Below are 20,115 nucleotides of genomic sequence, written 5' to 3' on the forward strand. Positions count from 1 at the left end.
GGGACGGAGATGATAGGGGGAGCGTAGAATGTCTATGATTCTGGGGGGACTGCATGGTCACCTGTGCTACTGAGTCCGCCACGCTGACCAAACAGGAAATGAAATTCAAAAGTTCCCAGGGCTTTTCCTGTGTACCTGGCCAGTGTATCGGAGTTCAAAATGCTGTCCAGAGCGGTCACAATGGAGCACTCTGGGATAGCTCCCGGAGGCCAATACTGTCGGTTTGTGTCCGCACTACCCCAAATTCGACCCAGCAAGGTCAATTTTTAGCGCTACTCCCCTTGCCAGGGAAGAGTACAGAAGTCGATTTTAAGAGCCCTTTAGGTCGACGGAATGGGGTTGCTTTTGTAGACACATTCATTATAAAATCGACCTAACGCGGCTAAATTTGACCTAACCCTGTAGTGTAGACCAGGGCTAAGCAGTGTAACTTTTATACTGATGAAATTGCATCTACACTAGGGTGTTGTAAGGCTGTGTCTACACTGCCACTTTCAGTGCTAAAACTTTAGTGGTTCAGGGGTGTGAAAAAGCACACCCTTGAGCGACAAAAGTTTTAGCGCTGAAAAGCGCCAGTATAGATGGCTGCTGGTGATACAGCTACCACCCTTCATTCGGGGTGGGTTTTTTTTTAATCGTCGGGAGAGCTCTCCCCCGGTGATAAATTGTGTCTACACTGCCCATGTCGCAGCGCGGCCGCAGCAGTGCTGTACCTGGGCAGTGTAGACATCCCCATAGGCTTTAACTCTACTGGTTTAGTTAGAGTGGTACAACTTTCTGGTATAGACCTCTCCATAGGACATGGACTGCCCAACTCTGACAATTCAAACAGAGTGGGATTCCAAAAAGCTAAGAGTGGAATTTAAATAGCACTTTAAACACAGTACAAATACTTCATCATCAGAATTAGATTAATTAAAAAAGATTAAAATTAAGCCAAAATTGGGTATATGCCTTTGTCACATACAGATTTTATTCCCCCCCCCCCCTCTGGAAATTTCCATTACTCACATCTGAAGAAGTGAGGTTCTTACCCACAAAAGCTTATGCTCGCAATACTTCTGTTACTCTTAAAGGTGCCACAGGACCCTCTGTTGCTTATTATAAATGCTGGAGGCAAAGTGGGGTTTGGGGTGGAGGCTGACAGCTCATGACCCCCCCATGTAATAACCCTGCGACCCCCTGAGGGGTCCCGACCCCCAGTTTGAGAACCTCTGCTCTAGCATATCTTCAGTCCTGCTCCTGAAGAGAAGGGCGGGGGCCTCATAGGACAGAGTCTGGAGCTTCCCCTTGCAGACCCCTCCTTTCTTGGGTTGGATTTGGGGCTGCCTCTATTCTGGGACTGAAGGGCACCCCTTCCCCTACAGGGTTTGATGAGGCACAGGATGGCTTTGCCAGAGGCAGGCTGCTGAGCCTTTTTTTTTTGGCCTCTTTTCAGCATTCTCGCCTCTCCCACCGCGGCCATCTTTATTCCTGGCACCGACCCCCTCGGCCTGTTTGCTTCTTGTGAACAGTCGGAACGCTCCCTCCCCACGTTGCAGTCCCGGGGTCTAAGCCCAGGTAAATGCCCCCTAAACGGATAAGGTGAGGGAACAACGGCAGGCTCACGCAACACGCCCTAAACAGACCCTGTGCCCTTAACCAAGATGGCGGGTCGGGCTAGGCCCTTCCCCCAGGCCCGAGATTCCATGCCCTTAACCAAGGTGGCCGTCTGAAGCGTTGGGTATTCTGTAAGGTCCGTGCCCTTAACCAAGATGGCGGTCATGCCAGTCACAGAGTAGTACGGCGGAATTGTCGCTGTTAACTGACGTCATTCCGCAGTGCCTTTCTGGTCTCCATGGGAACCTACGCGGCTGGCTTAGGAAGATGGCGGCTCTAGAGAGGTCGACGGGGGCCGCTCGGGATCGGGACTCCAGGCTTCTGTGCTTCTAGAGGGACGCACCGCTACCGCTTGCCTTTCCCCCGCCGCCGGGATGTTCGGGGACGGCGTGGCGTGCGGGGCCGATGTGGAGTCGCTTTGGCGAAGAGACCAGGGGACCCGCTGCGAGGCGGTGAGCGGCTGTGCTGGTTGTGGGGGCAGGAGCTATTCGCCGCGGCCGTGGGTTGGTGGGTACCTCGGCCCTTTCTCCTGCACCCGGCGTCCGCTCGCCTTCCCGGGTCCCGGAGCAGAGCGTCCCTGTCTGTCCCGTGCAGCTCCATGCTGCCTCCCTGCATGAACTGCCGCCCCATCCACTACTGCCAGGGCAGGCTGACCCCGACCCTGTCCTGCCCCTTCAGACTTTCTTTGTCATCCTCTCAGGACTCGGGAGTCAGACTCAGATGAGGGGAGGCGTTTTGACATTGTAGACCTGGACAACTTCATTGAGGTGGTCTAATTTATTCTGGATATTTCTGATGAGGAAACAAATCTTTCAAATTAAAATAAATACAAATTCCCCAGGATAAGTTAAATAAAATCTGAGGGATTCTGGTCTTCTCTGCCCTGGAGCTGCTGGAATAGTTCTTTGCTTCAGTGGCTCTGCCCAGAATATAAGGAATTCCCACCAACAGAGCCTGCCTCAAGATGGATAAAGTACAGAAAAACACACACCTCAAACTTGCCTCAGTACCTGAGGTGAACATCTCAGTCTCAAGGTTTGCAAAAACAAATAAAAACATAAAAATGGTGATCCCAGTTGATGGGTGCTGCCTCTCTCAAAGATCTGTTGGGCAAACACAGGGAGAAATTGCACAATACAGCTGTGAGACTGCAACTTCGACCGCAGAGATAGCGATGACTGGACCTCTCTCTCTGGTCAGGTCCAAAAGCCATTACCCCAAAAATCTTCTCAAAAGCCTGCTATCCTCATTTTTCACTTGGAAAAGCTTCCCTCTACTTTCTCATATCAAAGTTGTCTTCCTTGTAGCAATTACCTCTGTGAGAAAGGTCAGCAAAGTAGAAGCTCTTTCCTGCTGAGAATCCTTTTTTTACTTCTTTCCAGATAGGGTTATACTTTTAGAACCCCTGAATTCACATCTAAAGTGTATTCTTCAAGTCAGTCAGAAATCTCTTATTCCTTTCTTCTTCTGTAAACCATCTACACTGCTAGTCCAGATCTTTGGCTCGCATAATCCTACATAAGCAGAAGGCAAGCTAATTTTGAGTGCATAATAGTACAAGCACTAAGTGCTGCCATAGGAACTTTAGTTTTCCAGTCCACGTTCAGAAGTGCTCCCATTTTCACACCTTTTCATAGTGGAAGTGCTAATTATAACCTGCTTCTCCATCTATTCCTTCATTCCGGCTTCGAAACACTCTGACTTGCTGAACCCATAGCAATGTTCCATCAACTGCTTTATTTCTCATTGGGTAGCTGGCTGGTTGCTGAAACTGGAGTGAAGCCACATCTGTATTTGAAAATTCCAAGAGCTAAATTATGTAAAGCTGCTGTGGACGGCCAATCTGTTCTTTATATTGTGCCCCAGGGGCATATGGAATGCTGCAGAAAATCCAGACTGCAGATCTTGGCTAGGAAAGCATGTTTACTTGTTTGCAGGTAGCAGATACCCTCAGCACAGATATTTCTGTATCTTCTTGTTTTATAATGTTTTGTTTGGTGGAGTAGTCTGTTTGAGGCAGTTTTTAGCACCCTTCTGAAAATTGAAGAACTGTCAAAATTAAGCACTACTCCCACTAGCTGAGATGTGGATAAAGGTGCAAAATGAAAAATAAACCAGGCTGATGGGCTCAGCACATTTCTAAAAGATTGTGGCTCCTTGTGAATGTAGGCTCTGGAACCCTGTGGGAGATGTTGGATCCAGACTGTGAAGTCTGGTCCAAGGACTGGCTTGCTGTATGTCTTATACAGTGCTGAGACATCATGGTTATAGGCATAGTATAAATACCTAGCAAGAGCACGTTGCTGATGTCTGGTTAATAATAATTCAGGCTGTTTCTTTGTCATGGCAAAAAACCACAGTGGTCATAAATATATGGAAAAAAATCCAGGAAGTCATGAACACACATTGCTTTGACCAAATAGCCTTTGTTTTTGAATTTATTTTTAAAATTTGTTTTCATTAAAAATTATTTAAAACAGCACCTCACTCTCCCATACTTCACTGGACACGTATAGAGCCAAATTTGTAAAAGCCACGGAGGAGTCTTGCTTACTGGTTTTAAAGACCTTAAAAGTCACCAGTTTTATCAAAGCCATGACTGTGACAAACAAAGAGCCTCAATAATAATGGTCTTTGGAGATAGAAGTAATCTGATACTCTGCACAAGGAGAAGAGGGGTTTATGTACACAAGAATCAGGGGTTCACCCAATGAAATTAATAGGCAGCAGGTTTAAAACAAACATAAGGAAGTACTCCTTCACACAATGCACAGTCAACTTGTGGAACTCATTGCTGGGGATGTTGTGAAGGCAAAAAGTATAACTGGGTTCAAAAAAGAATTAGATAATTTCATGGAGGATAGGTCAATCAGTGGCTATTAGCCAAGATAGTCAGGGACACAACCCCATACTCTGGGTGTCCCTAAACCTCTGGCTTCCAGAAGCTGGGACTGAACAACAGGGGATGGATCACACAGTAATTGCCCTGTTCTGTTTATTCCCTCTGAAGCATCTAGCAGTCATCGCTTTTGGAAGACAGGATACTGGGCTAGATGGCCCATTTGTCTGACCCAGTGTGGCCATTTTTATGTAGGTATGCTGCACTGGAGGAGCAAGAATGAGGGGAATCTATATCCATTCATGTTGATAATATGCTAAAAGTAACTGAATTTTCTTACCCTAGTAGTACAGTACATACATAGTGTGGACCCCAGTGCCTTATACATCAGTTAAAATTGGGTTCTATGTTTCCACTCTCATAACTCTGGTACTGTCCTTTCCTACTTATTCTCCTGAGTACCTATTCACTGTAATAGAAGGTTGGCATCTGTATCATCACCCTGTTGATTTGAGGGAAGTCAAGGAGCAAGTGACCTCTGTTTCTCTGAGACTAAAACCAGGGTTGCTCCATAAAGTGACCTGCTAGAGGTATACTTAGATTTGATAACTTTTCTTCTCTTTGTGAAACATGAACTCCACTGGCCTGAGAACTGTTCTTGCATGCAGGACTCCACAATGCATACCAGGCACCAATTAGCTAGGAACCCAATATGCAAGGTCCCTTTCGAGTATATATTCAGTATATTGACTGACAAAAGGGAAATGTCCTAAGTGGGTTTCTGTGCACCCATCTTTCGTTGTTTCATTTGTAGAACATTATTTTTCTTCCAACAGAAAAGCTGTCAGACTGGGGAGATCTCAACCGTGGAGGCTGCAGCACAATCCCATTCCAGCCGAGATGCTGGCATGCAGACTGATCAAAGTGAGGAGACTATCCAAGACTTGGATCTCCAGAAGGAAGCTCCTGTGGATTATGCTGGCCTGCTCTCATTCCTTCAGGGAGTGGAGGATGTTGTTATCAAAGAGCTGAATAAAAACTGGATGAGTCATGCCTTCGATGGCTTTGAGGTGAACTGGGTAGATCAGAATGAATCGGTAGGTTGATAGAATTCAGAGCAATATGATCATACTAGACAGTGCCCATAGCAACAACTGTGGAATAGTTGGCTCTGTTACCTGGTGCTGAAACTGTCATTGCTTGACTCTGTTCATAAGAAAATAAGTATTCTTTCTCTGTTTGCCTTCACCCCAGTCTAGATAGGTAACCTGTCCTTGTGAGTAGCAACAGTGTGTAATACTGGCTTCATCAAAAGGAAGTTTACAATTGTAGTAGGTTAGTTTCCTCCTCTCTGCAACCAGTGCAGTTTAAAATCTCTGCTCATTTAGATCTTCCTGCCATGTTCTTCAGGAAATAGTGTATTAATAATTGTCTGGCAGCCTCTGGAAGTCATTGCAGTGCCTGTGGTTTGGCCTGGTCACATGATGGTTATCCAGTGTGCCGTGTCCAGGAATGTGGGCAGCTGGTAGCTATTGGTGCATGCTGGGTATGTTTATTGCTACCTCTTATCAGATTATGGTTTGAAAGCACAGTGTAATCTTAAATCCCCAGAATTGTGGAGTGGGACTGCCCCAAGCCTTCGGGTATGGGCTTCTTAGTCTTTTCTGTAATTGCTCTGAAGATAGTAGAGTGGACCCACTGTGAGATGACATTATGGAGAGACATTTGGTTTGGTGGGAGCATGCAGAGTTTTGCGTGTGATGCTCTCAACAGGAGGCAAACTTCTGTCTTACCTGTATCTACAAACCACAGTTTCTCTCCCCAGACTCTGCTGCTATAAAGAGAATGGGAGTGTGGATCCTGACCAGGATATTGGTCTGTGGAGATAACGTGATTTTTTCTTCAGTCTCTGAATATAGATCCTAATTCTCTGTATCTCCGTAGGTTGTTTGCTCAGTATTTGGATTTAATCTTTTCCAGGTGTCCTGTTTGCATAGCTTATCGTACCCAGAGGCTCAGGATCAGAAGTTGCAGGTGACCAGCATCTCCTGGAATGCCACTGGATCAGTTGTTGCATGTTCTTATGGCAGGTGAGCACCTGAGTTGATCCAGAGCACAACTGAGAATGGTCTGTGAGACATTTCAGACTGGCCTGCATTCAGAAGCATTGGAGAATGTTTACTTGCTTTGTAATAACTAACCATGTGTATAAGCAACTTATTTATGTTGAAAAAGATATTTAATTGATATTCAGAAAAATCAGAACCCAAGGGCAGTTCTAATTTAGGTCAGATATCCTTTCCCTTTCCTCTCTGTCCATTATCTCCAATCCCAAAAACTAATGTATATTTTCTCAATGTTTTGTTCTTAGATTCTGTTGAAAAATGTAAAGAGGAGGTGTATGTTTGTACGTGTCTGCAGTGTGTGTATATATGTGTGGGATGGTTGGATGTGCATACTTGCCTTCATTATAAATTGCTTGTTAGCCATCACGTGGTCTCCAAGCCCATATAGAATACACCTGGTGCCCATACACAGACATGCTCTCAACACTGTTCTCGCATGCCAGATATTATTTGGATTAGATTTTCTTCCAGCAGGGCTAACCACCATTTTAGTCTGCTTTGTTATTGCAAGTATGGTGAGTAGCACTTCAGCCCCTATCAGTTCTCCTTATTCAGCTGCAGTGGTCACTGCTCAGCAGCACACCACTTTTCCTCTGTAGAGCACTTTCAAACCCCGAACTCCTTGTTGGAATGAAATGTTGTTGGCTTTTCATCCTCTCTGCAGAACAGTTGCTTTTGGTAACTTAAAAAGGAGGAAGTGCGTGCTTTATTTGAATGGTGGCTGTGAAGTAACTTTCCCAAATATGGATTCCAGGCTGTTCCCTTATTAGTATAGTTAATAGGTCCTGTCCTGTAATAATGATTTATATCAAAGAACTGTTGTCAAACACTCCCATCATAGTGGGGTGCACCAACACATACCCATAAACCTAGCACTCCACAGAGATGCATTGTAACCCCAGCCTCCTCTAAACAAAGCCTTTTGTAGCCCCAGAGAGCACGTGCCAATGGAAATGGGAATCTGCTTAGCTGAGTGTCTCTATGTAACAATGACTGGATGAGGTGTAACTTCCATTTTGACTTCTTTTCTTTTCCAGACTGGATGACGGGGACTGGAGCACAGAAAAATCCTATGTTTGTACCTGGAACCTGGACAGAAGGGGGTTAAATCCAAAGTGTCCTGATCTAGTAGTGGATGTTCCCAGTTCTGTCATGTGCCTGGCTTTCCATCCATCACAGCCTTCGCTGATCATTGGTAGACTGCTCTTGCCTTAGATTTTATTTTTAATTGTTCCTTTATCTTCTTCAACTAGTGCTGCTGATTTTCTCTACAGAGCTACCTGGGTAGGGTGACCAGACAGCAAATGTGAAAAATTGGGAGGGCAGTGGGTGGTAATAGGAGCCTATATAAGAAAAAGATGCAAAAATTGGAACTGTCCCTATAAAATCGGAACATCTGGTCACCCTATACCTGGGACTCCTCCCAAGAGGAATGGCAGTGCACTTCCTCAGTCACTTCCCAAGCCCCAAGGCAAGGGAAGTGTTGCTGCCAAATGTGTAATTGCTGTTTCATCCGAGGCACTAGGAATCAGGACCTTCCCTTGTCTCAGTGCGACCTTCCCTTCTCTTAGTAGGCTTTGCCTGTTTTATACTACCTCTTGGAGCACCTAGAGATTCCTGCTAAGAAAGTGGGCAACCTGGGAGATGGGGGAGAGAGGGCAAAATCAATCTTTGGATAAGTATTCTTTTTCAAGATGGCTGCATATTCCCACGTATGGTATTACGCTGCCTAGTGATGCCTAATGGCAGAACCTTCCCTTAGCATTGTCTCTTAGAGTGCTCTTGCATCCTCTTGTACCCCTTCCCTCAGCCGTCTGAGAGCGAGGCTATATCAGGGGACGCAGCATCATCTACCACCTCAGTTCCTTTCAACCACAAGATTGAATGGAAGTGAACTGTTTGGGTCTGGAGTTCTTTCTTCTTGAGTATTCATTGGTGTTATATTGTTGTTAATAGTAGTTAGTATAAGTATAGAAATAGTTACTTAATTGTTAGTGTTTCATTTCTGGGTGATGGTGGAACTGAAGAGGAAGAAGAAACCAAGATTCAAGAGGTGTGTTTCATGCCCTACTGTCTTCTCAGCAGTGGATGACCACGTCAGGTGCCTCAAGTGTTTGCGAGAGGTCACTCTCCATCTGAGTATTCTCTCTGCTCAACTTCGATACCCCAGAGCTCACAAGTAGAGGCAGAACAGATTGCAAGGGCTTCTCCTGAAGGAGGCTCTTGAAGCTTAAACCCTTGGGATCCGGATAGTCATCGGAACCAAGATCTGAGCGGCACTATTGACTCCTGTGACTTCAAGAAAATTGAAGCAGTTGGAGGATTCCAGGAAGTCAGAACCCCTATCAGCTTTGGCTCCAATTCTCACTGTTCCTGCAATTAGGTCTTTGCTATGCCAGAATCAAGGGCCACGTGGTTGGCTGTGGCTGTCTTATTGGATCCATTCTATTCTTACAGAGCCTCTATGGCTCCAAAAGTCAAGGTTGGTTTTGGGGTCAGGCTTGGGAGCCAGGAGCATGAGTCTGGTGTTGGATCCGCTGCTGTCTACTTCTTCGTCTCTGACCTTGGCTCCTGCTTTGATTCCACTTACGTTTTCAGTTCTGAAGAATACTGTTACGTGATATCTGAGGTTCACTGTGAGGCTTCTGATCAATCCTCAGATCTGAGCAAAAAAAGCAGAGGACCTTGAGAAAGAGGCAGGCTTCGCTGGTCTCCTCATCTGTAAGGAGAGTAGAACTGTCTGTACGTCCTCCTCCTAGGACTCCTACAGGATCCTCGCAAAGGTTTCCTCCTTACCTCCCTCAAGGTCCTTTGGTATCTCCAGTGCACTCTCTCGCAGATCCAGTGCCAGATCCATATCTGAAGGAGGCTAGAGGAAGAATTAAGAGGCCTGTTTCTTCCTCTTTGGTCCTCCTCCTGTGGGGATGCTCCTGAATCCCAGTTGTTGGGAAGACTGACAGTCCTTGGTGTCATGGCCTTATTGGGAGCTGCTGCAGGAACTTTTTAGTTATCCTCCACATGGATGGAGAGGTGAGCTTTCATCTGCTAAGGATCCAGTGATTTGGAAATCCCAGATCCAGTTCCTCCAGATCTGTCTACATCTCAGGCAGTGGTGCCTGATAATTGATAGCCTCTCTTTTTGAACAGGAGCATGTGGACACTCACTGTGATCCTGATTTGTCACCAGATGAGCATGTGGGAGTTGCTTCAGTCTCCTGCCCTTTTAAGGATACTACACTATTTCATGAATTAGTGGATCATGTGATGTCCACTTTGAATCTGCCTTCAGTGCCTGTGGAAGAGACTTCTCATCCGATGTTTGACATTCTTGGTGCTACTTCCAGGAATAGGATATCCCTACCTATTTTGGATTTTGCTTTAGCCAGCTCAATCCGTGTGGTCTATTCCTGCTTCTTGTCAACCTGTCTCCAGGAAAGCTGGCAAGCTAGATCATTTACCCTCAGAAGGATTTTCATAGGGACCCTGTACCTAAGTCGCTGGTGGTGCTGCTGCCAGTAGCAGAGCAAGATCTAGACAAGCTCACCCTATCCTTATTGACTGAGAGGGGAAGAAGATTCTTCCTAAGCGAGAAAGGTGTTCTCTTCTTTATCCTTTGGTATTAGGGTGGCAAGTTACCAAGCTGTCGTGTCCTGCTGTCAGTTTCACTTGTGGGAGAAGATACTGCTGTTTGTGCAGAAGTTGGCAGATGACAAAAGGAGATTGAGTAACACAATTTCAACGGAGGGTCAAAATATGGTGAAACACTCCTTTAGGGTTTTGTTTAATGTCTTGGACTCTTCTGCTAGCATATTGGCTTCTGTAGTGATGCTGAGGAGACGTGCTTGGCTTTGTTCCTTTTCTCTGGAGATTGATACAGACATAACGATGAAGGGGATGGTCTTTTCAGTGAAAATACTGATGAGTTACTGAAAAAATTGAAGGAGAAAGATTGACAAACTCGTTCTTTGGTCTTAATTGCTTCTATTAGAAGGAGATGGCTGCTTTGCGTTATCAGAGGCAGTATTATCCACAGTCATCTTCAACTTATTACCCAGCAAATCAGAGATGTCAACAACAGTACCAGCAGGCTACATTCTTTCAGAACAGCATAAGAAGAGGTCATTTAAATCAAGACCTAAATCTAAGCATTCTCCTATTTCTATGACTATTTTGTCTCGTGTCAGACCTCAGATGTGATGGGAAGATCAAGAGTCAAGAACCAACCATCTAGGATCCTTCCCTTCCTCTGTTTGGAGAGAGGCTAGAGTGCATGGAGGCTTATAATATCAGACAAATGGGTTCTAGAAGTTAAAGAAAAGAGCTATGCCATACAGTTTGAAAGACTACCCATTCCAATTCCCCATATCCTTCCTTTGTCAGGGAATCTGAACGTTAACATGCCACACGTTACACATTGATTAAAAACTGGCTAACTGATAGGTCTCAAAATGTAATTGTAAATGGGGAATTGTTATTGAGTGGGTATGTTTTCAGTTTAGACCGGCAGGGATGGGTTCTTAGCCATACGCTATTTAACATTTTTATTAATGACCTAGAAGAAAATATAAAATCATCACTGATAAAATTCGCAGGAGACATGAGAATTGGGGGAGCGGTAAATAAGGAAGAGACAGGTGACTGATTCAGAACGATCTGGATTGCTTAGTAAACTGTGCGAAGCAAAACTATGCATTTGAATACAGTTAAATGTAAATGTGCACATCTAGGAACAAAGAATGTAGGCAATACATACTTTTTCCTGGGAAGCAGTGACTCTGAAAAGGATTTAGTTTAACAAAGAGAAGGTGGGGTGACTTTATTACAATATATAAGTATCTATATGGGGACAAATACTTAATAATGGGCCCTTCCATCTAGCAGAGAAAGGTATAACATGATCAAATGTCTGGAAGTTGAAGCTAGACAAATTCAGATTGGAAATAAGGAGTACCTTTTGAATGGTGCGAGTAATTAACCATTGGAACAATTTACCAAGGCTTGTTGTGGATTTTCCATTACTGAAAATTTTTAAATCAAGATAGGATTTTTTTTTGTGTATCTGCAAGCCCCATTCTAGAGCCTGGCAGCTGCGCCACAACGCCATCTAAGATCGCCTGATCAGAGCCATCCCACCACCCGTGGGGAAGGTTGCTGTGAACTCCGCCATCCCTGGAATGGACAGACAACTGCGACTGGACATCGTCATCACCAACGAAGACTGGAAGAAGATCATTATGATGGATGTCACAATTCCCCTTGAAAACAGGACCCCGGCTTTCCGCGATGCCTGATCTCGAAAGCTGGAGAAATACAACCCTCTGGCCGACACATTGAGAGCAAGGGGCTACAAGGTCCAAACTCGCGCGCCGATCGTCGGAGCCCTGGGGGTATAGGTCCCCAGTAACGAGTGAGTGTTGAGAGAATGTGGAATCGGTCAACACTACTCTTGGCTGATGCGGCAACTCATGGTGTCGGAAGCCATCAAGTAGTTGAGGGTCATCTACCTAGAACACATCACCGGACATTGCCAGTACCAGGAGGGATGAGCTGGAGTGCCGATGAGAAGTGCAGTCAGGAAAGTAATTCAAATACTTTTCTAATGGACAACCTACCCTAAATTCTCAATTACTAGGGGAAAATCTTCACTCATTGATATATTTGCTTTCCACGACCAACTCTTTGTATAACTTTTCATGAGTGATGTACCTGACGCTAATATCTAAACTGTATTGTTAAATTTACTCACCTAAATTTGGGTTATTGCTGATTATGCTCTATATGTATCTTATGACTTTTAAAACAAACTTTGTATTTGTAGATAATCTAAGCACTATACCCAGATGTACAGACACTCTTTTTTCTTAACCTGTATATTATATAATATTTTAACATTAATAAAATTTTTAAACCTGTTTTTATCTGGTTAAGACGTCATTCATTATTGGCATAATGTCAGCTAGAAGGGTGAGTGAATTGAATGCCTTGATGTCTGATCCATTGTTTACTGCTTTTCATAAAGATAAGGTAGTTCTTACGCCTGAAACCAGATTTTTGCCAAAAGTGGCACCTGACTTTTAAATCAATCAATTACTTTGCAGGCATTTTTTCCAAAGCCTCGTATGAAAAAGGGGGAATCTGTTATATGTACTTTGGATGCAAGAAGAGCTCTTACATATTATTTAAACGTAATTTAAAAGTTTTGAAAATCATCCAGCTTATTTGTGTTTTATGCTAAGAATTATATGGGTTATATCATCTTTCTAGACTATTTCTAGATGGATTAAACAACACATTGTTGAATATTATACATGATGGTACAATCACATTACTCCAGAGCTGTGGTAGCTTCTTTTGCTTGCCTTAAGCAAGTCCCTGCTGCTGAAATCTGCAGGGCTGAGACCTGGAATTTTGTACACACTTTTACTAAGTATTATGCTCTTGATTTGGCCTCCAGGGCTGATGGTAGATTTGGTAGCGCAGTGCTTCAGTCTGGAGCATTAGGACTCTGTTCCTGCCTCCAGGTTATCTTCAGCACTGCTTATCAATCTGTCCCATAAATTGGAATATACAGAGCCACTTGAAAAAATGAAGATTACTTATGTGTAACCGGAGTTCTTCAAGATGTCTCTGCATATTCACACTTCCTACCCGTCTTCCCCTCTTTCTCAGAGTCCTGGTTTATTCTGCATGTCTGGTTTGCAGTGGAAGAAACTGAGGTGGTAGAAGGGGCTGCGGCCTTGCCTTCAGAATGTTTGGAGACACTGAGGCAAAAGGTAGGAGGGGGCACAAGAACACTAACTGCTAGAAGGTTCTACCATTAGGTACCACTAGGTGGTGCAATATCCATGAGCAGGAATAGGCAGAATCATCTCGGAAACTCTTTTACATAGCATTGCATCAGAATGTGTCCCCTGTGGATGCAAATCAGTTGAAGCCTATAGCATTGTTCCTGGTTACACCAGAGACTAATTTATTTTCCTTTGGCCCTTTTTGTTCAGGACAACTCTTTCTAGGGGCCAACCTATTTACAGTCAATAACAAAGTAAACAGAGCCTATCATGCTACGTGTGACTTCCATTAGTAGCCATTGCTTATGTTCTATTGATCCTTTGTCATCTACAGGTGGCCTTTACAGTGGGGAGGTCTTGATATGGGACACGAGCAGGATAGAAGACCCCTTGATCTGGAGGACAGGGATGACAGATGACACTCATACAGATCCAGTTTATCAGGTAATAGGGGGCAGTCCACACGTTAGTGGGGTGTTCATTGGGTTTGGAGGGCAGGGGAGGAATCACAATCCTGACATTTCATCCATTTCCTGGACATCTTCACACCAGCTTAGTACTTGCACAGTTGCATTGAAATCTTTAAATTCTCATTGCTAGATTAACTTAACCTCAACACAGTTGAATAGGGCAAATCCTCATGAGACTGGTTTGTTGGTAGTGTCACCTAATGTCATTTGTCCTGAGACTTAATAGTGTTCTTGAATGTGGGGTTACTGGGCTTGGCAAGGCCCCTTTTCAGCGTTTTCTCATGTTGGGAACAGGTTGACTGGTTACAGGACTCAAAGCACAGTCACAACTTCCAGATTCTGAGTGTATCCACAGATGGAAAGATCCTTGTGTGGCAGACACAGAGAAATGGTCAGCTGACATTAGTTGAAGGATTCGCCTTAGTAGCTCAGCAGATCCCTCGGAGTATGAAACTTAAGAAGGTGAGTTCAATAATTCCAGAGAACATTGACTTGAAACCACCTTTTAATGGGCTTGGTGTGAGTTAGAATAGCTTGGGTTACGAGAGAGCACAGGTAGGTGGCTGTAGCTTCCATTGTGATGGGGAAGCAGAGAGAGAATGAAGCCCATTTATCAACAAGTACAGTAAACTTTGGCTTTCCCATTACCAACCCAAAGGATAGTGTGGAAACTGGCCACTTAGAAGTTTTGGATGCAGCAGCCTTGCCCTGAACTAAAGCTAAATGACCAAAGCTGTAAGCAGCTAAGTTCTCCATCCTGAACTTGAATCCTTATTAGAGGATCAGTTCTGTAAAAAGAAAAAGGAAATGTTAAATGGTTGGTGCAGGTCATGCAGGCTATGATTAGTATGGCTTTCATGTACATGTTAAATTTCTGAGTCCTTGTGTCTCATGGATGGTTTGTCCCCTTTCCCCTAGCGCACACGTGGGGAGACAGCTGTGGGTGTGACCTCGCTCTCTTTCTCCCACTTTGATCCCAGTGTGTTTATCATTGGTGTGGAAGGTGGATATTCTCTCAAGTGCTCCACTGCGGTAGAGACCACTGCTGTCCCTAGGACAGGTAGCTCTGTTCCCCTCAAGGCACCTGCACAGTTTGCCTTTTCTCCTCATGGTGGACCTGTGTACTGTGTAAGCTGCTCACCTTTCCACAGGCAAGTAATGGGCAGAGTGCATTGGCACCAAATGTTAGTTTGTTACACAACCATACTGTTCTAATTGTGGTTTTCCTGAGTGACCTAGGGGGGTGGAAAAGATGAAATCAAGGGCCATATGCCAGAAGCTGTTTCCTTCAAGGGAGTTGCAAGAACTTGCACCTATACAAGGGGCACATTCAGTGTAACTTCATTGAAGCCCATAGCATTGTCCTTATTTCCCCTGGGCTCTTTTTATTCAGGACAACTCTTCCCATAGTTCCATTAACAACTTTAGGGGACAGCCTGTTTCCACATCAGAGTCAACTGCCCATCATGCTACTTGTGACTTTCATTAGTAGCCATCTAAGTTTATATTTGGAACTGTACACTCAGTCTGTAGGTGCATCATTTAATGACAAACCATTTTAAATGTCCATAAATCTGTTTTCTTGAAACATGGTGGGAGTCCTGGTACTGCATATAATTTGCATGGGAGTGACCAGATTATGCTAGCCCCCAAGATCCTGAAATACAAGGTCCCTGGAGACTACAGGGCCAAAGATGCAGTGATTCATGTGACTGCAGTTCGTAGTGGCTAACAAAAAAAAAAAAAAAGAGGAATCTTGATATCATTCAGTCAAAAAGGCCATACATAAAGAAACCACAGACTTGGGCATCAACTCTCAGGCTGCTTAAGTGAACTCTGCTCTGTGTTCTTAATACTGATCCCCTAAGAAGTGTTTCTCATTTTCTCCAGGAATCTCTTTCTGAGTGGCGGTACTGATGGACATGTTCACTTGCACTCCATGCTGCAGGCACAGCCCCTTATTTCTCTCCAGTTATCAAAGAAGTACCTGTTTAGTGTGCGCTGGTCTCCAGTACGACCCTTGGTCTTTGCAGCTGCCACTGGAGAAGGTAGGTACCCTCTAGCTGCTTATTCTTAGAAGGAAAAACCAGGTTTTCTTCTGGGTTCTAATACTAGTGCTATGTAAAAGCTTACTGTTTAGCACTTCCCACACGGGCTTAAAACTTAATTTGTTTGAAAGTTGGGGTTTCCAAGCTGTCAATTGGTATAATGCAGGGGTTTTTAGATTATCAGGTCTGGAGTATCAACTACAGTTGTCATATCTTGCCCATTACGTGGATAGGTGAAATTTGCTATACCATGCCACGGCTAAAACTGTTTCCAGCTTTCAGGTGTTTAAAGCACTCATTTTTAGCACTAGTAGTTTGCAATATGACTGACACTAGAAACTGGCCTAGCATTTAAAGATGTCTGCAAGGCTGCAGCAGAACTTCTGCTAGCAGCTGGTTTCAACCTGCCCTGACTCCCGTGAGTAGATCTACACTTCATTGTGGCACAGCATAATCTAGATACTGCCAGCAGGGGAGGACTTTCATCCACACTGCTCTAGTGCTGCCAGGCTGGAGGGAAAGCTTGAACGAACACTGTTTTTATTACATTTGTTTACAGTAAAGACTGATGTGGATTATTTATTTTAAAGGAGAAGTGCAGTTGTTTGATTTCGGAAAGAGCTCCCAGAAGCCTGCAGTTTCTATAAAGCAAGCTTCAGCTCAGACTGCTGTGTACTGCCTAGAGTTTAACATCAAGCAACCTCAGCTTCTGGCAGCAGGGGATGCCAGTGGGATGCTGAAAATATGGCAGCTGAGTTCAGACTTTATTCAACAGGGACCAAGAGAAATGAATCACCTTGAGCAGCTGGCAAATGAAGTCACTGATTGAGACACTAACAGGCCTGTGTTATCTTGCTACAGGAGAGGGTTGTTACCCTTTCTACCCAAAACTGGTCTGTAAAACAGATCCATTACATTTGTAATGAAGAGCAAGGTAAGTCCTAGTCACTCTGACCATCTTTACCTGAAGCTATGTAATGAGAGATTCTACTGGGGTTTGAGTTGCACTTGAAATTGGTACTCAAGCATCAAGATGATTAAACACAAGTTGAAATTTTTGCTGCAGTTTGGACCAGTAACTTTTATTGAAGCACACTGCAATATTTGTTGTTTTTCCTAAGAGTTTTAAGCTAAGCAGTTTAAGGTTACATCAGAAAGTAGCATTGATTATTGTAGAACACAAAGATGGAGACGCATGCAGGGCTACAGTTGGCAAACGTGAATATATTCTTTGTATTTTTAAAGGTTAGTGCTTTTATATCAATTCACAAACAGTGAACGTGTAAATTCTATGTAGTCATAAGCAGAAGGAAGTTCTCTGCCCTTGCTATCCATGTAGGGCTTCATGTGAGAGATGCAGTAATCTGCCTGTTCCCTGGTCAGGTTCTGAAAGACAAAATTGAAGATAGGGTGGTTAATAGCCTCGCAGTGGTGAAGACAAAACTGTTTTCATTGGTAAAGAACTTAACCTCCTTCTCAAGGTAATGGAAGGATTGGATTGTTACAGATAGATAAATTACAGTAAGGCCACAGAGGCAGAAGCTCCTGTTCAGTTATGCAGTATTTTTAAGATCCTCCACCTCAGAGAAAAATAGGTAACTTCCACTTCTCAGATCAGTCAGTTGACTTCTGTCCTTATCTCACTCCCACTGTCAGGATCCAGAATGGAAAACTTGTTACATGGTGACTTTTCCTTTCAGGACCTGTTCTCTCCTGTAGCTTTAACAGTAATGCCCTATTCAACTGTAGGGAGGTTAAATTTAATCTAGTTTCAGTGCAACTGGGAAAGTACTAATCTGGCTTCTTACTGATAGGGTGGAGTATAAAGCACTGGTGTACTCTCATTAAGGGATCAAACAAACTTGCAAATAGCTTTAGCTGCATCAATAAAATCGTTCAGGAGCATAGGAAAGGTGTTGGCATTATTTTTGTGTTTGGGATGGGACGTTAACAGGTGTAGATCCATGTCAGTCAGCTTTGCAAAACAGACACAAAGTGCAAGGGCTCAGAACAGCTAGAGTTAATTTTCATGGTGCTAGTTGCTGCTGTCTTTCCTGAGATGGGGTTTGCACAACTGACACTTACTTGGTAGAGCTCCTCCTTGGTCACATAGGGCTTGCCCTCTGAACTAAGGGCACGGAAAGCACTTTCTATTTCCTCACTGGATTTCACATTCTCAGTTTCCCTGCTGATCATAAATGCCATGTATTCCTGCAGTGAGACATGTCCATCCCTGCCAAGAAAACACACATAGCATGTAAACAGATCTGCTTCAGAACAAATTTAAATTTTATTAGAGAATATTTAAAAAAAATAAACGATACAGAAAATTTGAAGCATTAGTTATTGGTCATTGGGGGTAACATGCAGAGTATAGGGGTATGTTGGTGTTTTGGGGCTGGGCAGCACACATAGTATATACACACTGCAATGTCCCCAATGAGGGGTGGGTAACTGGTGGGCGGGAGCAGGAGACAGTCGATAAACGGTGGGGGTCTATCACCCATACGGGAGGTAGAGACAGTCATGGGTATAAGTAAGCAGGCTGGGTAATGGGGATGGGGTGACCCTCACGTGGCGGGATTCACTACTTGATTCTATTAAGCTCTCAGCCCATTGAAGCAGGCAGGTCTAGCAGCAGGGTTATCCTTCCTAGACCTGCGTTAACTAAGAGGGTAAAGAATATTGTAAATGTCTCATGAAAAGCCCCGGGCATGGGGGTCTAGATTGTGAGAATTTCTTCAATCAGACATGTTACTGGGTGAAATTTAATGGCTTGTGATATACAGGAAGTCTGATTCAACAGTTCTTTCTGCTCAAACTATAAAGTAGCAGTGACCATTGTAAAGGAATAATAATTTGAAGAATAGGGAGAGGCTGCAATAATGGGCAAAAGCAGCCTGTGACAGACTTTGAAAGTGAAAACAGAACAATTTATATAGGTTTTCTTCTATCTGTATACCTGTTGGGATCTACGGTGTCAAGAATAGCTTCAAACTCTGGATCTGGTTCTCCTTCCTCAACCATAGGCAGGTCGTAGCCTAGAGAACGTAAGCAGGACTTAAACTCCTGGTGATTCAGACGACCAGATTTATCTTTGTCAAAGTGTCTAGAATAGAAAATATGAATCTTGAAACTTCATTAAGATAACTATACAGTAAACTAGAGCGACATTTTAGCCTGATGTTTTGAACATGCTATTTGCAGTGAATAAGTATCTTCATATTTAGTACAGACAGCACACAGATTCTCTGGAGTGCTTCAGAAAGATCCTAAACTGGCCACATACCCTTAGTGAGGAATTATTCCAGTTATTGCCAGCTGGCAGAGTTTACAGCAACCTGGCTCAGAACTGGCCAGAGAATCAGGGAGTTGCAAACAGTGGAAACTAGGTGCAGCTGAGAATCTGGACCATCCATTTTTGTGTAGCAATCATCTACATGTCAAGGATCTGAAGAATTCCTTTATGACCACTTTTCCAAGTTGCTGAGAACATGCATACTTACTTGAACATCATGCTGAACTCCTTCAGAGCCTCCTCAGTGACTCCAGTTGTGTTTCTAAAAAGGAAGAAGCAAAGCTAGTGAACGGATCATGAAATTGCAGTGGTGGGTCACAGGCTAATCAAACGCCAAGTTTATTTCAGGCTGTTTGGTTTTCTGTCTGCCATCCCCTTGAGTGGAGACAGCATGCACCTGGTTCAATTGCCACTCACTTCACTGAGAAATCACGAGGGCTAGCTGTAACCAGAACTAGTTCTCAAATCGCAGTCTACCTAAAAAAACGAACGAACGTATTGATTTACACTACTCAGAACACAAAACAGTAAGTGGAAGAGGTTTATCCTACCTGCACCGTGCTTGATTTGTACTGGCTTGTAGACAGTCTCGCCCTAACCCACTTATCCCCTAAAATGGTGAATGTGATTTATCTTCCCAAATGAACGAACACTGTACCTAGCTTGTATTTGCTGTTCCAGGTTGTGCTGCATCCTCATCCCTAGTTGGTCAAGCTGGTCCCACTGCTGTGCCAGCCCTACAGTGCTGTGCTCTGTATATTTGTTGTCCAAAATAAGTGCTTCTTCCATAGCTGCTCCAAGGTCCTCAATCTTCTTTAGTTGACTCCTCATTGCCCGAATCTCCTGGTGCTTATGCTATTTGGAAAGAAAACAGAATGGAGCAAACATACCCGTGTACCAACATTTTACTGACTGAGTTAGAAGACAGGCTCATAACACCAAAAAGG

The 20,115-nt window shown here is 44.0% G+C and overlaps 2 protein-coding genes across 10 annotated transcripts in view; one reads left to right on the plus strand and one right to left on the minus strand.

Moving 5' to 3' along the window:
* The first annotated feature begins 1,846 nt into the window (after positions 1–1,846).
* On the plus strand, positions 1,847–16,928 carry DYNC2I2 (dynein 2 intermediate chain 2). Of its 2 annotated transcripts, none has more exons than XM_054007513.1 (9): positions 1,847–2,051; positions 5,275–5,535; positions 6,419–6,528; positions 7,602–7,759; positions 13,687–13,796; positions 14,117–14,284; positions 14,741–14,973; positions 15,713–15,870; positions 16,461–16,928. In XM_054007513.1, the coding sequence occupies exons 1-9, from the start codon at positions 1,974–1,976 to the stop codon at positions 16,697–16,699; spliced, it is 1,515 nt and encodes a 504-aa protein (XP_053863488.1). In that variant the 5' UTR covers positions 1,847–1,973; the 3' UTR covers positions 16,700–16,928. The 2 variants fall into 2 exon arrangements, with proteins under 2 accessions (XP_053863488.1, XP_053863489.1); XM_054007514.1 differs by having other exon boundaries at positions 16,646–16,928.
* SPTAN1 (spectrin alpha, non-erythrocytic 1) overlaps positions 16,919–20,115 on the minus strand; it is a 72,319-nt gene continuing 69,122 nt past the window's right edge. For all 8 annotated transcript variants that reach the window (XM_054007506.1, XM_054007511.1, XM_054007510.1 and 5 more), the window contains 5 exons: positions 19,827–20,023; positions 19,377–19,430; positions 18,833–18,979; positions 17,956–18,103; positions 16,919–17,256 (listed from right to left, as the gene is read on the minus strand). In XM_054007506.1, coding sequence (XP_053863481.1) covers positions 17,131–17,256; positions 17,956–18,103; positions 18,833–18,979; positions 19,377–19,430; positions 19,827–20,023 — 672 coding nt within the window. In that variant the 3' untranslated portion in view covers positions 16,919–17,130. The remainder of the gene's footprint in view (positions 17,257–17,955; positions 18,104–18,832; positions 18,980–19,376; positions 19,431–19,826; positions 20,024–20,115) is intronic.

This window comes from Malaclemys terrapin, chromosome 17 (assembly GCF_027887155.1).
Source record: "Malaclemys terrapin pileata isolate rMalTer1 chromosome 17, rMalTer1.hap1, whole genome shotgun sequence".
Lineage (NCBI taxonomy): Eukaryota > Metazoa > Chordata > Testudines > Emydidae > Malaclemys > Malaclemys terrapin.

Coding starts and splice junctions, on each gene's coding strand:
- DYNC2I2 (XM_054007513.1), top strand. CDS start 1,974: ATGTTCGGGGACGGCGTGGCGTGCGGGGCCGATGTGGAGTCGCTTTGG. Junction 7,760..13,686: donor ACAGCCTTCGCTGATCATTG/GTAGACTGCTCT, acceptor TGTCATCTACAG/GTGGCCTTTACAGTGGGGAG. Junction 13,797..14,116: donor ATACAGATCCAGTTTATCAG/GTAATAGGGGGC, acceptor TGTTGGGAACAG/GTTGACTGGTTACAGGACTC.